At 33.9% G+C, this 22,195-nt stretch overlaps 1 protein-coding gene across 2 annotated transcripts; it reads right to left on the reverse strand.

Annotated features, from left to right (window-relative positions):
* Positions 1-221: 221 nt before the first annotated feature.
* LOC122006647 (serine/threonine-protein phosphatase 5-like) lies at positions 222-22,133 on the reverse strand. Of its 2 annotated transcripts, XM_042562218.1 has the most exons (13): positions 21,979-22,133; positions 17,677-17,821; positions 14,461-14,630; positions 14,316-14,387; positions 13,861-14,011; positions 9,018-9,126; positions 8,826-8,943; positions 6,293-6,440; positions 5,961-6,209; positions 1,765-1,890; positions 1,594-1,694; positions 904-978; positions 223-588 (listed from the first exon to the last, which is right to left on the reverse strand). In XM_042562218.1, the coding sequence occupies exons 2-13, from the start codon at positions 17,789-17,791 to the stop codon at positions 529-531; spliced, it is 1,494 nt and encodes a 497-aa protein (XP_042418152.1). In that variant the 5' UTR covers positions 17,792-17,821; positions 21,979-22,133; the 3' UTR covers positions 223-528. The 2 variants fall into 2 exon arrangements, with proteins under 2 accessions (XP_042418153.1, XP_042418152.1); XM_042562219.1 differs by lacking the exon at positions 21,979-22,133 and having other exon boundaries at positions 222-588.
* Positions 22,134-22,195: the final 62 nt, after the last annotated feature.

A 22,195-nucleotide genomic window follows, 5' to 3' on the forward strand; every position in this document is an offset into this window, starting at 1 on the left:
AACCCCGTCAAACTGTTGTGATGTCGGATCAGATTTTCATTATCCTGATCGGACGAACGTACTCCCCAATCAACCAATGATATAAGGACATTTGACCACCTTAATTCTGACCTCCACCATGGCAGCGGTCTTACTAATGGCTGAAAACTTAGAATTCAGCGTGCAAGGCAAGCAACAGCTTTTTACAGAAATACTCAAGCCAAGACAAATATCAGCAGGGAGGAATTATTGTGTTCAAGTGATTAATTTCTCTTAAATGAAAACAAACCATTGTACATTTACAATGCACCTATTTGACCTCGTGAAAAAAATAATGATAAAGATGGCAAAAAAATCCTTAACTAAACTAGAATTTCAGATAGTACTGAAACAACAATGCAAAACTGTATTGTAGCAAAATTCAGCTGCTGCTTGTGTGAAAAAATTCTGCGTCATTGCTACAGCTACAGCTGTGGATACGTATAAGTAATGAAGCAAGAGAAGGTATTATAAGTTGGATCCTAGGCGGCAGCAACACTCTTGATTGGATCATGAGAACATCCGCAGGAAATTGCTAGCATATGCCATCGGCTTGACATCCGGATGTGGCTGCATGTCACAAACATGAGAGGATTTCATTAGCTCGTTGCAATCTAATGGACCAATGTTCTTGACAGACCCTGGAGACTCTTAAGGATCAAAATAGTTGGGCATTAATTGAAATGATACAAGAATTGGGTTTTTGATTATCATCTATCCAGCAAAGGATACAACAGTCATTTCATCTATATGCAGGAGGAACATTCAGGTTATCAGTTCAAGTGTTCTTTGAGGAGATAGATGGGAAACAGAGATCAGCAGCTTATTTCCAATAAGGTGAATGATTATGAAAAATTATTAGTCTAAAATGAATTTAATACCCACCACAGATGAAAAAGAAATGATGTCCGGCTTCAAATCAGGAGCGGTGAAACGAATAAAAGCACCCTTGTTCGCCATCTGTCAGAATTGTAAGCTCATATTAGCTTTTCAAACAAGATGGCTCATGATAACAAAGTAATATAACAACCAAGTGCAACTGAATATGTATACAAAGTACAAGCGAGATAAATGGCCCTCATTCTATGTCTAATAATAGCAAAGTACATCCACTCACGAAAAAGTGCAGACAGATTCTTATTCTCGTCGCCAAAGCACATGCATGAACAGGTAAAAAATGAGACAGAATGATAATGTCCCAAAACTGAAAAATTAGAAGATGCAATAAGCAAGAGTATAGAGCTAAGCATAATGATAATGTCCACCTTTTAGAAGCAAAAATGGTTAAGTTGATGAACTACAACCCTGTTCGCTACTCGATGCATTTCTAGAAGACAAAAATATTGCTATATATCTCCAGTTCTTGAAGTTGGCCTTCTACTGGATCAAGTCATGTGTGAATATTTGTTTCGCTACAAAATTAAGAATGTCAATGTTTTGTTACAGATCTCTCTGTTCAAACAAGTTGTGATCTCTCATGATCAGGTGCGAATACTTATCTTTATAGACTTTTCAGTTATTACTTCAAAACAGGAAAATACAAAATCAATGTCAATACAATTACACTATAGTCACCTGATCACAATAATTTGGAGCAGAAAATACAGTAATAAGCTTTCCATCATGTTCAATCTCATATCCCTCTTCTTTAACTTCGTGTGATCGAACCACAAGATCTGTAAACACAAATGCTTTATTAAAGCATCACATCCTCAGGCACAAAACTGTAAAAAGGAAAAGTATTACCCAGATTGTTTTCTTGTAGAAATCTCTTGGTGACATCTTCTCCAAAAGAAAGTCCAACTCCTCGCTTGCTAGGGCCTCTTCCATATTGAGGTTGTGGGTCACTCCAAAGCAGCTCACACATTAAACCTACAAAAAAAAAAAAAAGTGTGCTAAAATAAGCAATAAAAAAAATATCATACATAAAATACTTTCACACTTGTGATACTTGGACTCTTCAGTTTGTACTAGTGTCAGATATTAACTTGGCACAGAGAACACATTAAGACCCAACACAAACTGAGAATATTTCAATGAAAATTCCAAATAAGGAAAGGAAACACCCACATTAAACAGAAGGTTAAGCTTAATAAGGAGTACCCTCCTAAAAAGAGATGAAAGAAGCCATCAACGAGTAAGAACTTGAAAGAAATAGAACCAATAAGCATAAACAAGTTACTTGGTTGTGTACCTTGTGGCTAAGTTGAATAACCAAAATAACTACTCAAAAACTGGAAAAACAGAGAGTTTTCTATAAACAACTTAAAATTTTCCTTATTCCAGTGATAAACAAATTTTAAATAAACCTCTTATTCCCATTTGAGGAAAAGATATGAATTTGTAACTAAAATTTAATATAAACAAATTATATAGGTTCCCCTAACTACAATTGCCAGCTAAGCTTTGAACTGCAAAACCAATCTAAAATATTAGATGTATGATCAAGAATGTTCTAATTTCTTGCCATAATGAGGTCTGGGGTTCGAATCTCGGCAAAGCTGAGGTAAATACCTCTCTTATGTGCTAGTCATTATTCCAAAGGCTAGTAGCCACCCGTGATTTACCTCCTCCGTGTTGGCCTTGGGACGGGTTGGCGGGGGCGCTGGGGGCGAGCGTATTCGCCTTTTGCCATAAAGAATGTTCTAATTTCTAGGCAGTGATCTAAGCTATGACGAACGATCACGAAGGGCTCGTCACTGTCGTTTGATGTGGCAGATTTCAACGAGTTCGCAGAGGTGATGAAGCAACTGAAGCAAGAGACCCAGGAAGCTCACTCCAGAAAGCCAACTGCCAAAGCTCAGGAATCTCAGCAAATACATGTTGAGGCAGATAAGAGAACGGAGAAAAAACTGTGAAAGCCCAAGATCAACCAGAGCAAGCAGGCAAGAAAGTGGAAGAAAAACTGTGAAAGCTCAAGATCAATCAGAGCAAATGGCAGCAGCCAAGAAAATGGAGGGGAAAATGTTAGATATATTTGAGGATAAGAAATGCTTGACATAATATATTTCTTGGTTCCTAACAGAAAAAAGGTAGATATACTATGACTACTTTATATGCATTTGGAAGGTACAAATTTGTATGGAAATAAATATTGGAGAATCTTATGATTGAAGAATAAGATGACACAAAGCTAACTGAAGAGGAAATGTTTGCACTTGGAGACTATTGAATAAAGCCTATCATCAGAGACTACTGAATAGAGCATATCATGCATAAAGTGGAGACTAGAAAAAAATTAGCACCATGTGATACGATTAGGGAACTAGGTGACAAACGCCTAATACTCATACAGAAACTTCTACATGAACCCACATAATATAGCTTGCACAAAATAGAAAGCAAGTCCCATTGAAATATTTGGTGAAGATATCTAGAATCTACCATTAGAAGAGCATATGTTTGGTCTGATAACCCCTCAAATTGGCAATGGAAATATGATCTTCAATGCTGAAATTGATAGAGAGAGAACTAGAGATGAAATGAGAAACATAGTAACAGCTTAAGGCAGAAGGAGAAGAAGATTTGCAACTTCAGGATCTAAGTTGCTGCTTGTGATGGAGAACAAGGGTAACCAAGGATTGTTGCTAGTAGAGAGAAGACAATAGTAAGCTTTTAAGGAACTTTTGTCAATGAGAAAAGATGTATGACTAGAAGCATTCAAGATTTTTGTGTCAAAAAGTATGACTTTCAATTACTTCAAAGCTTGTAACTTCTTCTAAGGTACCACCCATTCTTTTCGAACATGATTTTAGCTTAGTCTGAATCCTGCTTCAGATCTGTATCTACCAAATTCTCTTTGGGATTTAGGGTCCATGTAAAGCTTGAACAAAATCTAGATGAAAAATGGTTCACCACAAAATTGTACCTTCCTTCCCATGCTTGATCTTGAAAGAAAGGGTAGCACTAGGGCTCTTTGATGACACATGAGAAACAGGTTTACAAGGGCTGTCCATTGGCTAAGGTTCACCAAGAATGCACCTCGGTTGGAGATGACATGTTCAGGAGCACCATGGACATCTAATAGGAATCTTGGTCCATTGTTCATCAGAGAATCATTGTCTGTCCATTCGCCCTTTCCAAGCTTTTCAAGTTATGGGACAAGAAAGACAATAGATCATGAGCTTGAGAGATTGAGACTATATGCTTTTAGCAGGGTCACAATTGATACTTTAGGAAAAAGCAGCCATATTCCTGGACAGGGTAATGTGGTTGCAACTTGAAGTTGCAAAATCTATGGAGGCATGTGAAGCCGGTTTTGTTATCCACAATCTTATTGCAAACTTGGCAACCCTGGTTGTGACCTACCGTGGTCCTAGGGCAAACTTTTTAGTGGCTTGGGGGAGAGAGCTGGCAAGGTTGTGAAGCAACATTATGTGTTGGGCTTCAGATGAGGGGGTGTTCATCATATGGTTCAACTAAAAAAATTAAACTGAATTGTATTAAAAATTTAATGTGCTTTGATTTTCTATTAAATCATTTTAATTTGGTTCAGGTTGATGGACAAACATTCAGATTTAGATCTGTTGCTAGTTTAGTGAATTGTAAACCAAACCAAACAAAAACAAATTATTATTTTTTAAATAATAAGAAAAAAGACTTAAAAGTTCGTCAAAATATCATGATATGACAATTTAATTTAATTTTTTTGGTCCATAAATGTTGAAATTTAATATTAAAATTACAAATTATTACATTTGGATGCAAATTTAGGAAAAATTAATAATTTTAGCTCAGTTTTAATTTGAATTACATCAGTTCAATTCATTTGGTTCAGTTTGGATTGAACCGAAAAAAGCTCCTAGCTTTGGTTTTGTTAGCTGACATGGGTATGAGAGGTAAACTATGGTGTTCAACAACAACTTGAACAAAGGAGGGGATGGGAAGGGACATCAAATCCTCAGCCTCCCCTTACAACAAGCGTGGAAAAAAAAAGAACACCAAGAAAAAAAACTATTTAATAAAGGGGAAATAATTACATTCAGATGCTTTATTAGTGACAAGTATGAGGCTCGAGCTCGGGCTCGGTTCGTTATCCCTAAGCTCGAGCTCAGCTCGAGTTCGATTCGAGTTTTAGTTCGCTCGGCTTGTAATAAAATTAAATAACTCGAGTTCCGCTCGAGCTTAGTTAAAAAAAAGGTCATTTAAAAAATTAAAGGAGTTTACTTCGAGCTCGTTTAAGATAATCAACTATATAATAATTAATAATACATTATTATATATATATATATATATATATATATATATATAAACGAGTCTCTTAATGAACATATTCGCAAGCCTCTTAACGAACACGTTCACGAGCCTCTAAACGAACATGTTCGTGAGTTCACAAGCCAAATACCGTTAAGCTCGAGCTTGGCTCGATAATGTTTTCGAGCTCGAAATCAAGCTCGAGCTCGGCTCGTTAACTTAATTGGACGAACTTTTTTTCGAGCCGAGATCCGAATAGCTCATGAGCGGCTTGGCTCGTTTACACTCCTATCTATATATAAAGGAGAGGGTTATGAAAAATGACCACAAACTAGTCTAACATGAGTACTATAATACACAAAAAAGTCTTGTCATTGTCTGAAAAAGAGATAAATCATACAGCTTTGCACTGTGGGTAACCTACAAAAAAGAATCCCCTCTATATATAAAGGAGAGAGTTAAAAAATAATGACTATGAACTAGTCTAATATGACTAACACAATACATAAATCAATAAAAAAGTCTTGCCATTTTCTGAAAAAGAGAGACATACAGATTGGTACTGTGGATAACCTACAGAGTCAGCTTTTGAAGTAGCATAAACAAAAATATAATGTAATTGGCACGTTATATATGGTGATACAACAATAGTAGCACATAGAAATAGTTGATTTAATGGGTTTTAAATGCAAGCTACTTTTTCTCACCATGCGAAAAATAACAGAATAGATCAAGAACTATAAGAGTACCTTCTTCAGGGGGCTCACAGAAGCGGTCAATTGCCTGAATGTCAGAAAGTTTGACACCATCGACGCTAAACAGTCCTCCATGAACTACAAAGATTTTCTCATTTATAACATGTGCCAAGGGCAAGTAGCAAAATACTTCAGCAAAGAGTTCAACAAATGTCTCGCCCAATTTGGATTTGACCTCTCCCTCAAAACCATAGATTTTGTTCATGCTCTTACTTTCATGATTACCCCTTGCAAGATGCATAGCTGAAATTTTATAAAGCAGACATCTCATTTTAACTAAAATTAAGGGAATTGCAACAATTTTGCTTAGGATAGTAAGTGTTGACCTGTTGGACACATGCACTTGAATGCAAATAGAGTAAGAATAACTTCGACAGAAAAAGATCCTCTGTCCACAAAGTCTCCATTGAAGAGATAGGGGTTCTCCTCCGAAGGAAGCCCATTAAGCTCAAATATATTTAATAGATCATAAAACTGCAATCGTTCAGAGTATACAACTTAGGTACAGTCCAATAACATGATAAATAAAGTTTTAATAGAAAAAATAGGCCCGAAACAAAATAAGAGTTAAAATTAACAAATATATGATTGACACTAAATCAAGTGTTCACTTCACAAGATAAATTCAGTCCACTTGCATTATACTATGAGGTAAGCATATTAGAAGAAAAGAGAAGCACAAAATCAATAAAGCTAGCTTTAAATGGAAAGAAGTGTCGGCGAAATAGAAGCACATGCCACCAGAAGCCTAGAGCTAGTAGTTCCAATCTGATGCAAGTGCATTGTGTAAAAGTAACAAGCAGGAAAAAGATAGAAAAAAATTTCTATTCACATCAGTTTATTCATTTGGTCTAAGCAATTGGAACTTCTAAGTTGTGAATCTTCGACCAAAATATTCTTATGCAAAATTAAAATTGAGACAAAAAGTGAGCAAAAACTATATATCATTCCCAGTTAAAAAGGAGTACCAAATCATCAAAAACAAATCGGGCTATGCAATATTATCAGTATAAAGATGTATGAAAACTAGTGCACATTCAGTTCTAAAATCTTAACTTTCTACACAAAATGCCAATCAAAACATTTAAAGTTGACTTTCATGAGTGTTATCATAAATCCACGGCAAGATTAGTCTCTGCGTCAAAAAAACAACATGCTATGCAATTGATAAGTTCATAAAGACAATTAAATTCTTGAAGCAGAAAAGGATATTTGTGTGACTAATCACCAGATACTAAGCAATTGATAAGTTGATAAGACAACAAATTCTTGAAACAGAAAGACATATTCGCTGATTCATCTATATTCAAAATTAGATATAACCTGCAAGTTTAAAATATTGTGTCATTCCATAATTTGGTCTCTAGAACAGTTTTTCACTGTCATGCCGACACTCAACATGCATTGGTATGCACCCAAGCATGTCAAGATGAATTCAAATATTATAATTATCATCCACTTAGCTTGTTTCAAACATATCTATGGCGATTAAAAAGTTATTTGTCTAATTTGTCCATTTGTTTACCTCAATGAAAAAAATTAAATTAATATTTCAAAGCAATAGGTTACAAAATATCAGAATCGCCATAACTACTAACTACACCTTGCTAATACCATCAAGTGTTGTGGATTGAACAACATTAAAGTTAAAGTATCATTTCATGTTAGAATTTTGGTCACCACCTATAGCGATATGATTTCTTCATCATGTTGCTGATGCTCGACGTACATCAAAGCATGCCAAGATAAATTTAGATAGCTTTTACACCTTAAATATCATTTCACTTAGTTTATTTACTTCCCCCTTCCTCTTCCCATCCCAGTGCTACAAATAAAGCAATCGTCTTCCTCTTTCTTACTCAAGAAACAACTAGGCCCCTTTACCTCCCTGCATAATATCGTTCAACTCCAACCTCCCTCGGTGCGTGACATAAGCCATTATCATGCCCACAACCCATGAAGTGTTATGTCAACACGAATACAAGAAGGGTCTTGATCTCTTAGTCTTTTAGGCAAAAAAATGACAATCATGTGAGGGAGGAAACCAAGGGATAATTTATAGAATTTAGGGTTTAGATTATTTAATTGAGTTACGAATTAAATATTAAATATGAAGTTAAATAATAAGTTAAAGCAAAAATAAGCTTTGTAAGATTTACCCTCGACTTTAATTAAATCTAGGGATTAAAGAGACTTACAATAATTAATCTCTAAAGTTTAACCAAACACTATTAAAATGCTTATATAGTTGAATTAACATATTATTATGGTTATCTATAGTAGTTTAAAAAGTTATTAGTGATACAAAATATAAATTAGTATTTTTAAGGAAAATTTACTAAAATAATAATCTAAATCCTATCTTAAATAACTTTAATTAGTTAACAATTATAAAGGATGAGGTTGTTCTAATGATAATAAATTAACAATTTGAAATATATTGATAATGTAATGAAATTCAAATGCTAGAATTATCATTTATAATTCATGAAAGAAAATTTACATCTTAGGTAAGATCCAACTCAATCTATCTTTCTTAATTTTCCATGAGGATAGTCTCTTGCACCCATCATTGGCAGAATTTTTATCTTTTGCATATCTCCTCCATTAATGAATTTTATTCATTTATTTTTCTAAAGAAAAGAATATCATCAATTGGATCCAGCCAATCCTAACAATCCAATACAACAAATACTTACTTTTTGAATAGCCAATGCCACTACTGATACCAATTCTATCAAACCATGATGTAGATAAAATAAACTCACAAGCAAGAAACAAAACTTTCCAGACAAAATATTTGCTAGAAGTAATGAGACATATTGTTAGTTCAAACTTCAAACAAATCAATAGTAATACTTGGCCATGTACATCCCCACAGATTGTAAAAAGGTGACTATCTGGAACGTTGATATCTACAAGAGAAGGCATAGCTCGCAACATTTCTCGGACTTCCAGTACAATCTGGTAAGCATATCTGCAGCAATAATTCAGAAGAAGAATTAAAATGGGAATAAGTAGTAGACACAAGAAATTAGTGGTTGTAAGAACCTTTTATGTAGATGTTTCTGGTTTTTGAAATCATTCATCATTTTCTTCACAAAATCCAAGGTAACAACTTCACCTTCTATTCTTGCACCAGTGTACTGTGCATCCACCTCTGATAACATGTTTTGAGAAGACAGAACATTAAAAATAGGAAAATTTTCAAAATATAGCGAATGTTTTTGGATTTATTTCACAAAATTTTCTATTATGTACCATATTTCAATTTTGTCATTTCAGCATGTACTTTTGAACGTCTCAATTATATATACCAAAACTTTAATTTGGTTTCAATTTTAGCTTGCACGTTAAGAAGTTAAATATATGCATCAAATTATTATTTCAGTCTCTAATTTATAAACTTTTTTCAGAACATAGTTTATAATTTTTTTTATTAAATGTGGCACACCAATATTGTAATATTAATTGAGAATGTAATTTTATGTAAAATTAATAACTAATTTAAAAAGTATTTATTTAAAAAAGTAAAATTACAGTGATAAGTAAATTATTTTTCAATCTGTTAACATTTCAATTAAAAATTATTTTATTACTTATATCTATCATTTGATTTATTTTCAAACTGAAATTTAAAAAAAATAATATAAATATTTGTATTTTAAAAATAAAAAAATCAAATGAATTGCTAAATTTTAAAATTATATAAATTTAAACTATCTATTCCTTCTTAAAACTAAAAAAAATAGGTTTAATTTTTAAAAAAAAATAGAATTCAAAGATACTATTAAAATTTCGTGCTGGAACTGGAAAAAAAAACGTGATGGATATAATTAAAATTTTCTAAATGTGCTCAAATTGAAAGAAAACAAAACTTTGTACATCAATTAAAACTTTCTAAAGTATGTGCTACATTTTAGAATAAACTCTAAAGTGTGTGCTATATTTCAAAATTTACCATAAAACTAATAGAAAAGCTAAATGCATTTATAAAATTTCATTCAATCTCCAAGATAAGAGTTCAATAAGTGGATGACGATGCAAATGTTTCCCTATATTGTTGCACAAGGGGGAAAAATTATAGCCCCAGTAAGTCTCTACATTTGTGAACGCTTAGCTAAAGTCATTCACAGAGAAGCTGCAACTCTCAAGTGAAAATTCTAGCCCCAATAAGTCACATCATTTGAAGTCAAAAGAATTTTTTAGAGACTCCATTTCTTCATTAGAGAGCGACCCTGAAAATTCTATGATTTCTCAGAGCGCCCCTAAAAAAGTTTCCTTATTCCATAATTTAAGTCACCTGCTAGTTCAGGGGTATAATATAGATTGGGCAGGTTCATCTACAAATAGATGATCTACTTAATTTCATAGAAAAGTTTTAAAAAAAAAAACTATAGTAGTTCTGGTCAAGTGACGCAGAATCCAGAACAATGGCACTAGCAGCATATGAACCTATTTGGTCAGGTAGCAAACAATCGCTGACCGAGTTAGGTTGTGATCTCATGGAACCAACAAATCTCTTCTGTGAGAATCAAGCCACTATGCGCAAAGCTTCCAACCTAGTGCTTTATTGCAACAAAAGTGAAGCCGTCACCTTAGCAACCCCTTCAAAGCAGCCCCCACACGCTCTGGAAGGGCATAAATCCAGGGGGCATTTGCCCTAGCGCAGCAATTCTTTGCATGGAGAGGCCAGGCACCCAGCGAAGTGTTAGAGTGTATACTAAAAGCCTAGCTTTTTGTAAACATTTATTTTGAAATAAAGAATCACATTGGTCATATGTCTACATTTATATGCTAAGTGTAGTTGTTCAATTAATTTGTATTGTAGATAACATGGTGTGCGGTGTCACACACAGAAGATCATGTTATCAGTGCCTTATAAATTACAAAAAATAGCTCACGACTAAGATGGAAAGGAACAAATCATTGGAATAGTCGTAGTGTAATTTGATATTAGTTTATCTTAACTATAAAATTACACTAGTACACTCTGAGTGTATTGAGCAGGACCATTTAAGGAAAGTTCTTTTCATACTGACTGCATAAAAGAACAAGACCTTTGTTATTATGGAAGTGTGTGCTCTTAATCATGATATAATAACAAACGCATATATTTAGTATTTATTTATTTAATTTATCAAAAGGTGTGATTTAGTTCGATAAATCAATAGGTCCGATAAGTTGGGAAATAATATTATTTATAGTGTGTGTTGTTGATTATAGAAGGAAACTGTGTCCTAAGAATCTAGGTTGATGATGTCCCCAAGAGGAGCTCATAAGGATTGTCATATAAACCCTGCAGGTAAACTTAGTCCGACATGACGATAAGGTTGAGTGGTACTACTCTTGGAGCTAGATATTAATTGAGTTGTCAGTAACTCATTTAATTAGTGGACATTCTATATCTTAAACACAGGGAGACTAACACACTCATGATAAGAAGGAGCCCATATAGTAATATGGGATTGGTGCGGTAGTTCAATAATAACTCTTTAGTGGAATGAGATATTATTGATGAACTCGAGTTGGGTGTTAGGGGCGAACACGGGAAGCTCAAGTTCATCGGGAGACCAAAACCAATTCCTCCTCTCGGTCTCTGTCGTAGCCTCTTATTTATAAAGTCTTATATCCACCTATACCCACCTTCTTACTCATCCTTAGGTGGTCAGCCAAGCCAAGCTTGGAGCCCAAGCAAGGGTCGGCCAAGATAATCCTTGGATGGACCAAGTGGTGTCCGGCCCTAGCTTGGAGCCCAAGCTTAGGTGGTCGGCCACATAAAAAAAATAAAAGGAGTTTATTTTAAAATCTTTCCTTATGTAGAAGTCATGGTTTTAAAAGAGAGTTTAAAATTAAAATTTTTCCTTTTATAGCTTTCTACAAAAGATTAAGAGAAAGGTTTGATATCTTTCCTTATTTGTAGTTAAAAGGAAGATTTTAATTTTTGATAAAACTTTTCTTTTTTTGTAACTATCCTCATGGTTTTAAAAGAGAGTTTTAAAATTTAAATCTTTCCTTTTATAGTTTTCTACAAAAGATTAAGAGAAAGATTTGATATCTTTCCTTATTTGTAGTTAAAAGGAAGATTTTAATTTTGGAGAAAACTTTCCTTTTTGTAATCATCCACATGTTTTAATAGAGAGATTTTAATTTATAAAAGTTTCCTTTTATAACCAACCATGAAGGGAATTTTTAAAAGAGAAATTTTTATTTTAAAATTTCCGGAAACAAATTAGGAAGTTTTAATTTTGTGTTTAAAACTTTCCTTCCTTGGAGGATTTGATATGGCCAGCCACATTCATAGAAGAAAAGGAAATTTTTATCAATTAAATTTTCTTTTCATTGGCAAGAAAAATAAGGAAGTTTTTATTAAAACTTTCCTTATTTGCCAAGACCAAGGAATATAAAAGAGAGGGTAGAGGTGTCTCACATCACAACAATATAACATTTATTATTGCCTCTCCTCTCTTCCTTGGTGATGACCGACCCTCATCCTCTCCTCCTTTTCTTCTTCTTTGGCCGGCGGCATCAACTCTCTAGGAGACTCTTGGTGGCCAGATTTTGCTTGGAGAAGAAGTAGAGAAAGGAGGATTTGTTTCTTTGCATCCCTTGGAGCTTGGTTGGTGGCCGAAGTTCTTCATCTCAAAGAGTTTGTTGATTGGCCGAAACTTGCTTGAAGAAGAAAAAAGCTTGGGTGGATTCTCGTCTCGGTAGATCGTCGCCCACACGACGTCCGAGATAAGAAGAGGAATACGACAGAAGATCGTGAGATCTATAAGCTATAAAAAGTATAACTAGTTATTAGTTTCCGCATCATAACTAGTTCATCCTTTTATTTAGATCTTGAAATACCAAACACAAGAGGCTAACGTTTCTAGGTTTCGAATTTATGATTCGAGTTTGTATTTTTTTTTTTTTTTTTGTCTTTTTCGATCTTGTGATTCGATTGTTCTTAATGGTTAAACCTAGGGTTACTATAAGGAGATTAAATATTGAATTTCGTTGAAAGACTTTGTCTAGGAAGTGGTGGATGATCCCATACCGAAAAAGACCTAGTGCCTCGTCATGTTTAACCTGGAAGTCGATATCTGAAATAAATATTTAATCAAATTTGTAACATAGGTGGATTTGGATTAATAATGTCAAGCATCGTTTGCGATCCAAGTCTAAACCTCTCAGAACAGATAAGTTGAATTTGGAATCAATAATGTTAAGCTCTGTTTGCGATTCCAAATTTAATTTTTAAATAACACAATAGGTTGTTAGGAATGATTCAAGACTTGTACAAAATTTTTATACAAGGAACCAGTATGATATTCCGAGTAGCAACCAACATGAGGCATTTTCACACCTACTGAGAATTCGGACTTATTGCAGCAAACACCCATGCAGGTACCAAGTGCACCAACCCGTGGGCGCACCAACCTAGTGCTTTATGAAAGAACAAAACTTATCAAGATTGACTGTAACTTTATCAAGTGTAGTCCAATATCAAGATTGATTGTAACTTTATCAAGTGTAGACCAATAAGATCACTCCTTTCCTCATTAAATCTGATGTTCAGTTAGCTAACTTGCTCACTGAACAAAGTCCCAAGATTGAGTATATTGTAACAAGTTGAGTTTCCATCATATATTTGAATCAACTTGAGGGACAATGTTAGATATGTAAAGAGTATAGAGATCAAGATGTAAATAGTACAATAATCAAAGGATCTATTTGTAACATTGTTTTGTGAATAATACAAGGTGAAAAGAGGTAATGAAAACCTCTGGAACAATCTTTTCCTGTTACAATAAAAAAAATAGGCAAACAATAACAAAAGCAAAGCAAATACTATATGCAGAAAAGTGGAAGGATAAGCAATAAGGACAATTTTGGTTTTGCATATCACCTATAGTACGGAAATCGATAGAATCCGCAACTGAGCGCCTTTCTGATTCATCTACAGCAATGGCTTCTTCAAATCTAATTTTCTGCACAGCTTTTTCACATTCCTTCAACTTCTTAGCTGCATCAGGATCATTTGGGGAAATTTTTTTCACCTATTGATATGCATAAATGTGAAAACAATTGTACAATATAACAACATGGCTTGAATTTAGCATTAACAAGGCAAGAAAGCATAATAAAAACTTTGTCCCAATTAGATCATTGTTAAAAAATGAAGACATAATAGGAAGCAGGAGGTTCCAAGAAATAACAAAGAATCATGAAGCATACTAGCAATCTAGTGCATCAATAAGTCTACTTCAAATAACTAATTATAGCACCATTAACTTGATAAATGGCACCAATATGGACTTCTCTTAACACGAATGAGGAAGCTGGATGTGATTAAGAATATGCCTGTTGGAAATCTTTCAAAGCTTCCTTAAACTTTCCCATGGCAAGATATGCTGCACCTCGTCTGTAGTAAGCCTGCCAACAAAAATCACGAATGTAATTAACCTAGTCAAATAGAACAGGAAATAATATCTATAAATTTTCTCACCTTAGAATATCTAGGATCAATCTCAATAGCCTTACTAGCATCTTGCACGGCACTACCATACTCCTCGAGCTTGGTGTGCGCAAATGCACGATTTGCCCAATATACAGCATTAAGGCCGTTCAGTTCAATAGCTTTGCTATACAGAACTATAGCTTGCGAAAACTTGTTGGCTGAATGAGAAGCAAACAAGTGAATCAAAGATTGCAGAGCATGTGTTCTATCATCATGAAAATAAAGAATAATACACAAAACATGCTTCAGTAAAAGCCTAATTCAACTAAATGCATCTGAATAGCCAAAATATACTGCACTGAACCAATATACAAAAAACAAATTAATTTTTATAAAAACACAATATACAAAAATTAAATTAATTCTTATACAAATACAATATTCAATAAAATCAAGTTATTTAATTCATATTTATCATGATTCATTAATGTCAAGAATATAAAAGTATAAATGAGTTATTTCCTAATAGCTTTACCTTGTCAAACAAGCGGTCATCCAATATAACAAACATGGTACTAAAGTATTCTTTCAATAGTGCTAGCATCAGTACACAACAACAACAACTAAGACTTATCCCACTAGGTGGGATTGGTTATATGGATCCTTCTACGTCATTGGGCTCCATCTCCTACTATATCATCATTTGAATTTAAATAAATTTTATCTTATTTTATTATTGCTAACCAAGTTTTTTTTTACTTCCTCTTTCTCGTTTGATATGTATATTTGTTACAGTTTCACATCGTCTAACTGAAACATTTATTGATCTTTCTAACTATATATTTGTACCCTCTTAAACGTGTCTTTCGGAGTTTTCCAATAAATGCAACCTGACTTTCTCTCTAATATTTTCATTTATTATCCTATCTATCCTTATATGTCCACACATCCACTTAACATCCTTATCTCTACAACTCTCATCTTCTAGTGCTCGATTCATAATCCAACATTCAACTTCATATAACATAACAAATCTAATCGTCATTTTGTAAAACTTTCCTCTTAAGTCTTAGAGATACTTTACAATCACAAAGAACACCTAATGCTTTCCTCCATTTCAACCATCCCGTTTGTATTCAATATAAAACGTCTCTCAATCCTTCCATCCTTTTACAAAAATAATCCTAAATAGTTACATAAAACTCGTCATTTCTATCTTAACAATTGTCTTATTACATTTAATATTGCTAAATTTAAATTTCATATTTGTGTTTACTCTACTAAGCCTAAAACCTTCCACTTCTAACATTTCTGGCCAACATTCGAGTTTAATATTTACTCTTCACATGTCTCATCTACCAAAATAATATCCTCTGTAAATAATATGCATCACGGTACTATATCTTGGATGTGTCTAATAAGTTCGTCTTGATTAGCATAAAAAGTTAGGAAATTAGAGTTGATCTTTGATGTAATACTATCCTTAGGAAACACTTCGGTTAATCTACTTAGAGTCTTTACTTTTGTCATTATATCCTCATACATATCCTGAATTAGTTCGATATACGCTATACTAACACTTCTCGTTTCTAGAATTCTCCATATAATTTTCCTTAGGACTCTATCATAAGCTTTTTCTAGATCGACGAATATCATGTGTAAGTCTTGCATTTGTTTCTGATATTTTTCAATTAATTGCATGAGAAGATGTATAACTTCTATTGTCAACTTTCCAACATAAATCTAAATTGATTTTCATTCACTATTTTTCTTCCTTATTCTTTCCCAGAGTTGTATGACTCATTAATTTAATATCCTTATAGTTTGCACAATTTTATACGTGTCCTTTGTTGTTATATAAGGAAACTATAGTACTTATCCTCCATTGACTAGACTTTTTTTTTATTTTTAATATTTCAATAACTTTGTAAGTCATTCAATGCCTTATTTCCCTAAGCACTTCCATACCTCTAACAAAATATTTGGTCTAACTACTTTTGTATTGTGCATCCCATTTAAAGCTATTTCTACTTATGAAGTTTGAATTCTATGATGAAAATTTACATTGTTATACTCATTTGACCTACTTAAATTACCAAAGTTAAGTTGATCATCTAAACCTTTATTAAAAAGTTGATGAAATTCATTGCTCTTTTATTTCCTCATCATTTAATAATACCCTATTGTATTCATCTTTAATACATCTTATTTAGATAAGATCTTTTGTCTTCCTCTCTCTCGCTTTAGCTATTCTATAAATGTCTCTTTCACCTTCGATGGTATTCTATACAAGCTTTCAAAAGTTTCATTCGATCTTTTTCTTAGCTACTGTATACTTTTTTAAATTTTCCTCATTCTTACACATGTATAATATGTTATAGGTTGTTCGTTTTTCTTCACTTTCTCTTGTACTTTCTTAGTACACTACCAAGATTCTTTACTTAGCGGTATACGTCCCTTTTGACTTACCGAAAACACACTACTATTTTTAACTTTGATATCATCTTATCCCATGTCAGTACAACAATTAAAAATAATACACCTCCAGTTAACTATGGTTAGTCCAAATGTTGGGTTCAGCTTAGTTGAGTCCAATCCAGTTTCCTATATACACAGAGAGGATTGCTAGGATATAAAGCATAAATATTGTTCTTTTCCAATAAATTAAGGTTGTTGGATATGTGTTTACCCAATCAACCTTAATTGTAATACCAAATGGAACCTAGTATATTATCAGTAATGATGGGTGACCTCAAATTATATCACAATTGTCTGTTTATATTATTATAGTGACCTTCACCCTCTGCTTGTGCGTGTTAAGTAGAGGTCAAAGCAATCCTTCATATGATAATCTACTCCTCTCCTCATTGAATGATCTTCACTGGTTAGGTATGAGTCCCTCCCTTTGTCTCGGCTACTACCCAACAAGACAGGTTTGGTACTCAGTATCGCCCCATACTGACATGGTTTCAAGCTACATAAGTGACACAATTGCAGACTACTTGTATCAACCAGGCAGATATTGGTCTTCCTACACATACAGAATGCACAAAATGTTCAAGATAGGTATCCAAGGGACTCCAAACAACAAATACTAAAACAGTTACCTTTCGCAAGTCTATAGCATTTATGTCAATAATGCTAAAATGCTTGGTAGTACTAGACCCCTGATTTGTTGCATGTTACAGTAGTGATGGTATCCAAATATGTTACATGCAATTGAAGAAAAAAACAAAATCTTAGAAATGGACAGTCTGAGTTTACCTTTGAATGCTTCATTAGCTAAAAGCTTAATTTCTTCTGCTTGTTCGAGGTTAGAATTTGTTGATTCAACCATACTAGTCATTTGGGAGAATATGGTTTGGTTGCACTGGTTCATCAACTAACAAACTTCATCACCAAATCTATGCTGCATGATAAATTAGCAGACACATCAAGAAATAAAAAAACAAACTGCTCCAGAAAGCACAAAGCAGTAGCACTAAGTCGTATGAAGAAATCACAATTTCATGTCATAGGTAGTCTAGTACAAAAAATTAGGGTTTGTAAGACTATTGTGTAGGATACCAAGAATGTGTAATATAAGGGAATATTGACTAATTCTAGAGAGGTTAAACCTACAATTTAAAACCAGCAGTTTAATCAATATTGCTCCCAAGATTTAAAATCTCGACCTATGTCGAAATTTTAGTCCTAGATCGAAATGATATGATTTTAGTATCATATCGTTCCGTGCCGATATAATTTCAGTATTTTTTAAATATATAATATATTAATTAAAAAATAAAATATTTAACATAAATATTTAAAATATAAAAATAATCTTTTAAAAAGGAAATAAATATGAAAATAGATAAATAAATAAATAAAAATTTTATTATATTTTTTTAGAATTAAAATATATAATTAATTAGATAATTTTATTAAGGTTAATAAAACCTCTTTATATTATCCCTATCTTAGTTAGGAGTTGATTAAAGTAATTAACGTAAGTTTTAATTACAAAACACTCGACCCACTCGCAATGCGAGAAGAATCGCATGACTACAGCACTGCCGCGAGTTCACGCGACTCCAGCGTCGCCGCGAGGTCGCTCGATGCCTCAGTTGCTACTGTGGGGGTCACGCGATGTGTCCGCTGTGGTCGCGGGGTTGCACGGCGCCTCTTTGCTGCCATGGGGCAGGTGTCGCATCGTGCCAGTCGAGGGCGGAATGAGATGTTTTACTCGTTTCGACTGGTTGAACACGGTATTTTAATCTATGATTGCTCCCTACAAATTCTTATTAGCAAGATATATGAATTTCATATCAAATTGCAAACAAGAAGACAGTAATAGTTTGATATCAGTGGTAAGATGATTAAGGTGGATGGTCATCAGGAATCTCTTCTCTCAACCACAAACAGTTTCTCAATTTTTGATAATTCATACCTAGAACATAAGATCCATGCTCATGGCAGTAGACATTTTCTGTTGGTTATAGATCAAAGTGTAGGTTGTTAGGAAGTAACATGTATAAATTATTGAGGTAGTAAAGATGGATATGCTAGGATGGATACAATGTATTACTAGAAAGCTTAAAATCAAAATATTAACATATTGGTGTAGTTCCAACAAATGATAAAATAAGATAGACTAGATTGAGATAGTATGGAAAAATTCCAAGTTGACCTACAAATTCTATAGTTAGAAATGTTGAATCAACTAAAGCAGAAGGTGCGAGGGTAGAGCTCAATGCAGGAATAAAATCAATGTAGTAGCCTCCAAATAATTAGGACAAACATTCCTAGTTGATGAATTGATGATTATGATGATGTACCTAGAATATAAGGTCTCTATATTTGATTAAGATCAAGTATTATCAACAACTAAAACATCAATGCTACTAACAGGAACCCATTTCCTATCTAGGGGAGAAACAAAGAAAAGGAAAAATAAAAGGGAATGATCAGCTAGAAAGAATCAGCCCTCCAAATGGCAAGAGTCTATAATTCTTTTAATTTATTTTATTAAATTTCTGAACATAAAAGAGAAACATATGATGATTATTCATAAGCATCCAAAAGAATCTCATCTATGATAAATGAAGAAAATCTAGAAACACAAAGATAATAACTTATCCTACCAAACATATAGAGCATAGTTATTTAAGACGTGAGGCACCCACAAGCGCATAGGTACTATGGGCGCTAGGTGTAAGGTGAGGTGCACACCTTACCGCAGTAAGGCGCTTTGGGTATAAATTTATACAATTCTAGGAAATTTATGCCAACATATTTCACTAACAAAATTATAATCCCTAAACTATTAAATAATAATGTAAATATAAAATTCACTAATATAATCAAAATCAAACTTCAAATTAAAGAAAGAAAAAACAAATTTCAAATATTGAATGCGGAGAGAAATAAATTTGCAAGGGAGGTTGATGTTCATTTTCTAGGAGAGAGGAAGAGTCACTCAAGAAAAATGTGTAGGATGCATGCAATCTAATTAAAGGTTGATGTTCATTTTCTAGGGTAGAGGCATGCTAAAAAAATGTGTTGCATGCATGCAATCTAATTAATTTAAAGGGTAATTAAAGGTATGGGTTGGGCTTTAAAAAAAAAATCACTTCAATAAGGCGAGGGAAATCACACCTTAAACACGCCTTAACCTCTCAAAAGGCGCGTGCTTAAGCACGCTTCTTTCAAGTATTGCTCCTGGGTCACTACCCAAGCGCAAATGGCAAGCCTGGTTGCGCCTAGGCGCAGCTAGGCACGCACTTTTCACAACTATGATAAAGAGAATAACTTTAAAAGGATTAGAAGAAATAACTCATTAAAAGGTAGACTGATACGGGCTCCCGGGGAAGGATTTATTGCAAGCAGCCTTATCCTACTTTGCGAGAGGCTAATTCTGAGACTCGAACATGTGATCTTCAAGTCACACGGCGACAACTTTACCGTTGTGCCAAGGCTCCCCTTCAAATAACTCATTCTAATAGAAAAAAATAATTAATTGAATCGTTTATTGGAAGGATAGTTAGGTTAATCCATCAATTACCAATTTTGAAATTAGAACCATGGCCTTGTTTGATTCATGATTTTTTTTTTTTTCAGTTTCCAATTTCGGAAAAATAAATAAAGCACTTTAATTGAAAATAAAAAAATTAGACATTTATTCCATCATTCACCTTTAATGAAAAAAAGTCAATTCTAAATATTTCTTTTATTTATCTTTCAAATTATATTTTCTAAGAAATGAAAAAAAAAAAGGACAGATTTTTTTTTTAAACCAAACAGCGCCTCGTGCTTCTGTATTTTTGTGACAAGCTAAGATGAGTGTAGGAAGCAATCAAGTCAGCAAATGATATAATCCAAAAAATCAACTTATTCAAAAATTAATCTCTTCCTAAATCTGCTAAGGAATAGGTCAGGTACTTAAAATGATATTTTACTAGTGGTAATTCTAGAGTTAGATATATCCTAATTTATTTCTAAAATAAGTTAATTTTATTAGAAGTATTCTTTCTAATTATGGACAAGGCGCCTCTTAAATGCCTGTAAAAAAGCATGTCATGTAGCACTTCGGCATCAAGCAAGTTTATGAATTAAAAATCCTTAGCTATTGGATGCCAATTCCCACAAAATGGTCTTCCCTTTTCTCTAATTTCCTATGAGATAGTACACAAGATGCAAAGCCACCGCTCTCCCCCAACAAATACCTTTGAATCACAACCTCTCCACCATCCATTACATTACAACATCTTGTACGCCATAGCCACGATTTTAAATGAATAGTATTTGGCTCCTTTTCCTTGACTTCCTATGAGAAAGGATGCGGGCTATTACCAGAAAAAGTTAGAAGTGTACAAAGAATCGAATCTTGGATACCCAATATAGACCAAAATTAATCTCTTCCTAAATCTGCTAAGGAATAGGTCAGGTACTTAAAATGATATTTTACTAGTGGTAATTCTAGAGTTAGATATATCCTAATTTATTTCTAGAATAAGTTAATTTTATTAGAAGTATTCTTTCTAATTATGGACAAGGCGCCTCTTAAATGCCTGTAAAAAAGCATGTCATGTGGCACTTCGGCATCGAGCAAGTTTATGAATTAAAAGCCTTTAGCTATTGGATGCCAATTCCCACAAAATGGTCTTCTCCTTTATCTAATTTCCTATGAGATAGTACACAAGATGCAAAGCCACCGCTCTCCCCCAACAAGTTCCTTTGAATCACAACCTCTCCACCATCCATTACATTACAACATCTTGTACGCCATAGACACGATTTTAAATGAATAGTATTTGGCTCCTTTTCCTTGACTTCCTATGAGAAAGGATGCGGGTTATTACCAGAAAAAGTTAGAAGTGCACAAAGAATCGAATCTTGGATACCCAATATATACCAAAATCCACTGTCGCGCCTCTTTTAATACCACGTAAAAGAATTGAATCAGACAACTGCCAAACTCGATCGTGCAGTTCCTCAAAGCCTTCAACTATCCCCCTTTGCTTGTAAATTCAAGGACCAAAGAACCAGAGATCCAAAATGACGAGAGAAAGAGCGGAGAAGTCGAACCTTTGGTATCTTGGATGCGCATGAACGACGCTGGTAGCTCGCCAACGGCGTAGAGAACCCGAGAACGGTCACAGGGTTTGAGAGAAAGAGAAGTCGAGAGGGCAGGAGGCTGAGCGAGCGAGCGAGACCAAAAGAGGTGACGGAAGGTTGGGGCATGTCGAAGACCCATCATCATGGGCACGTCGTGTCCGTTCGATCAGATCGAACGGTTAGGATT

Source organism: Zingiber officinale, chromosome 7B (assembly GCF_018446385.1).
Source record: "Zingiber officinale cultivar Zhangliang chromosome 7B, Zo_v1.1, whole genome shotgun sequence".
In the NCBI taxonomy this organism is placed as follows: Eukaryota; Viridiplantae; Streptophyta; class Magnoliopsida; order Zingiberales; family Zingiberaceae; genus Zingiber; species Zingiber officinale.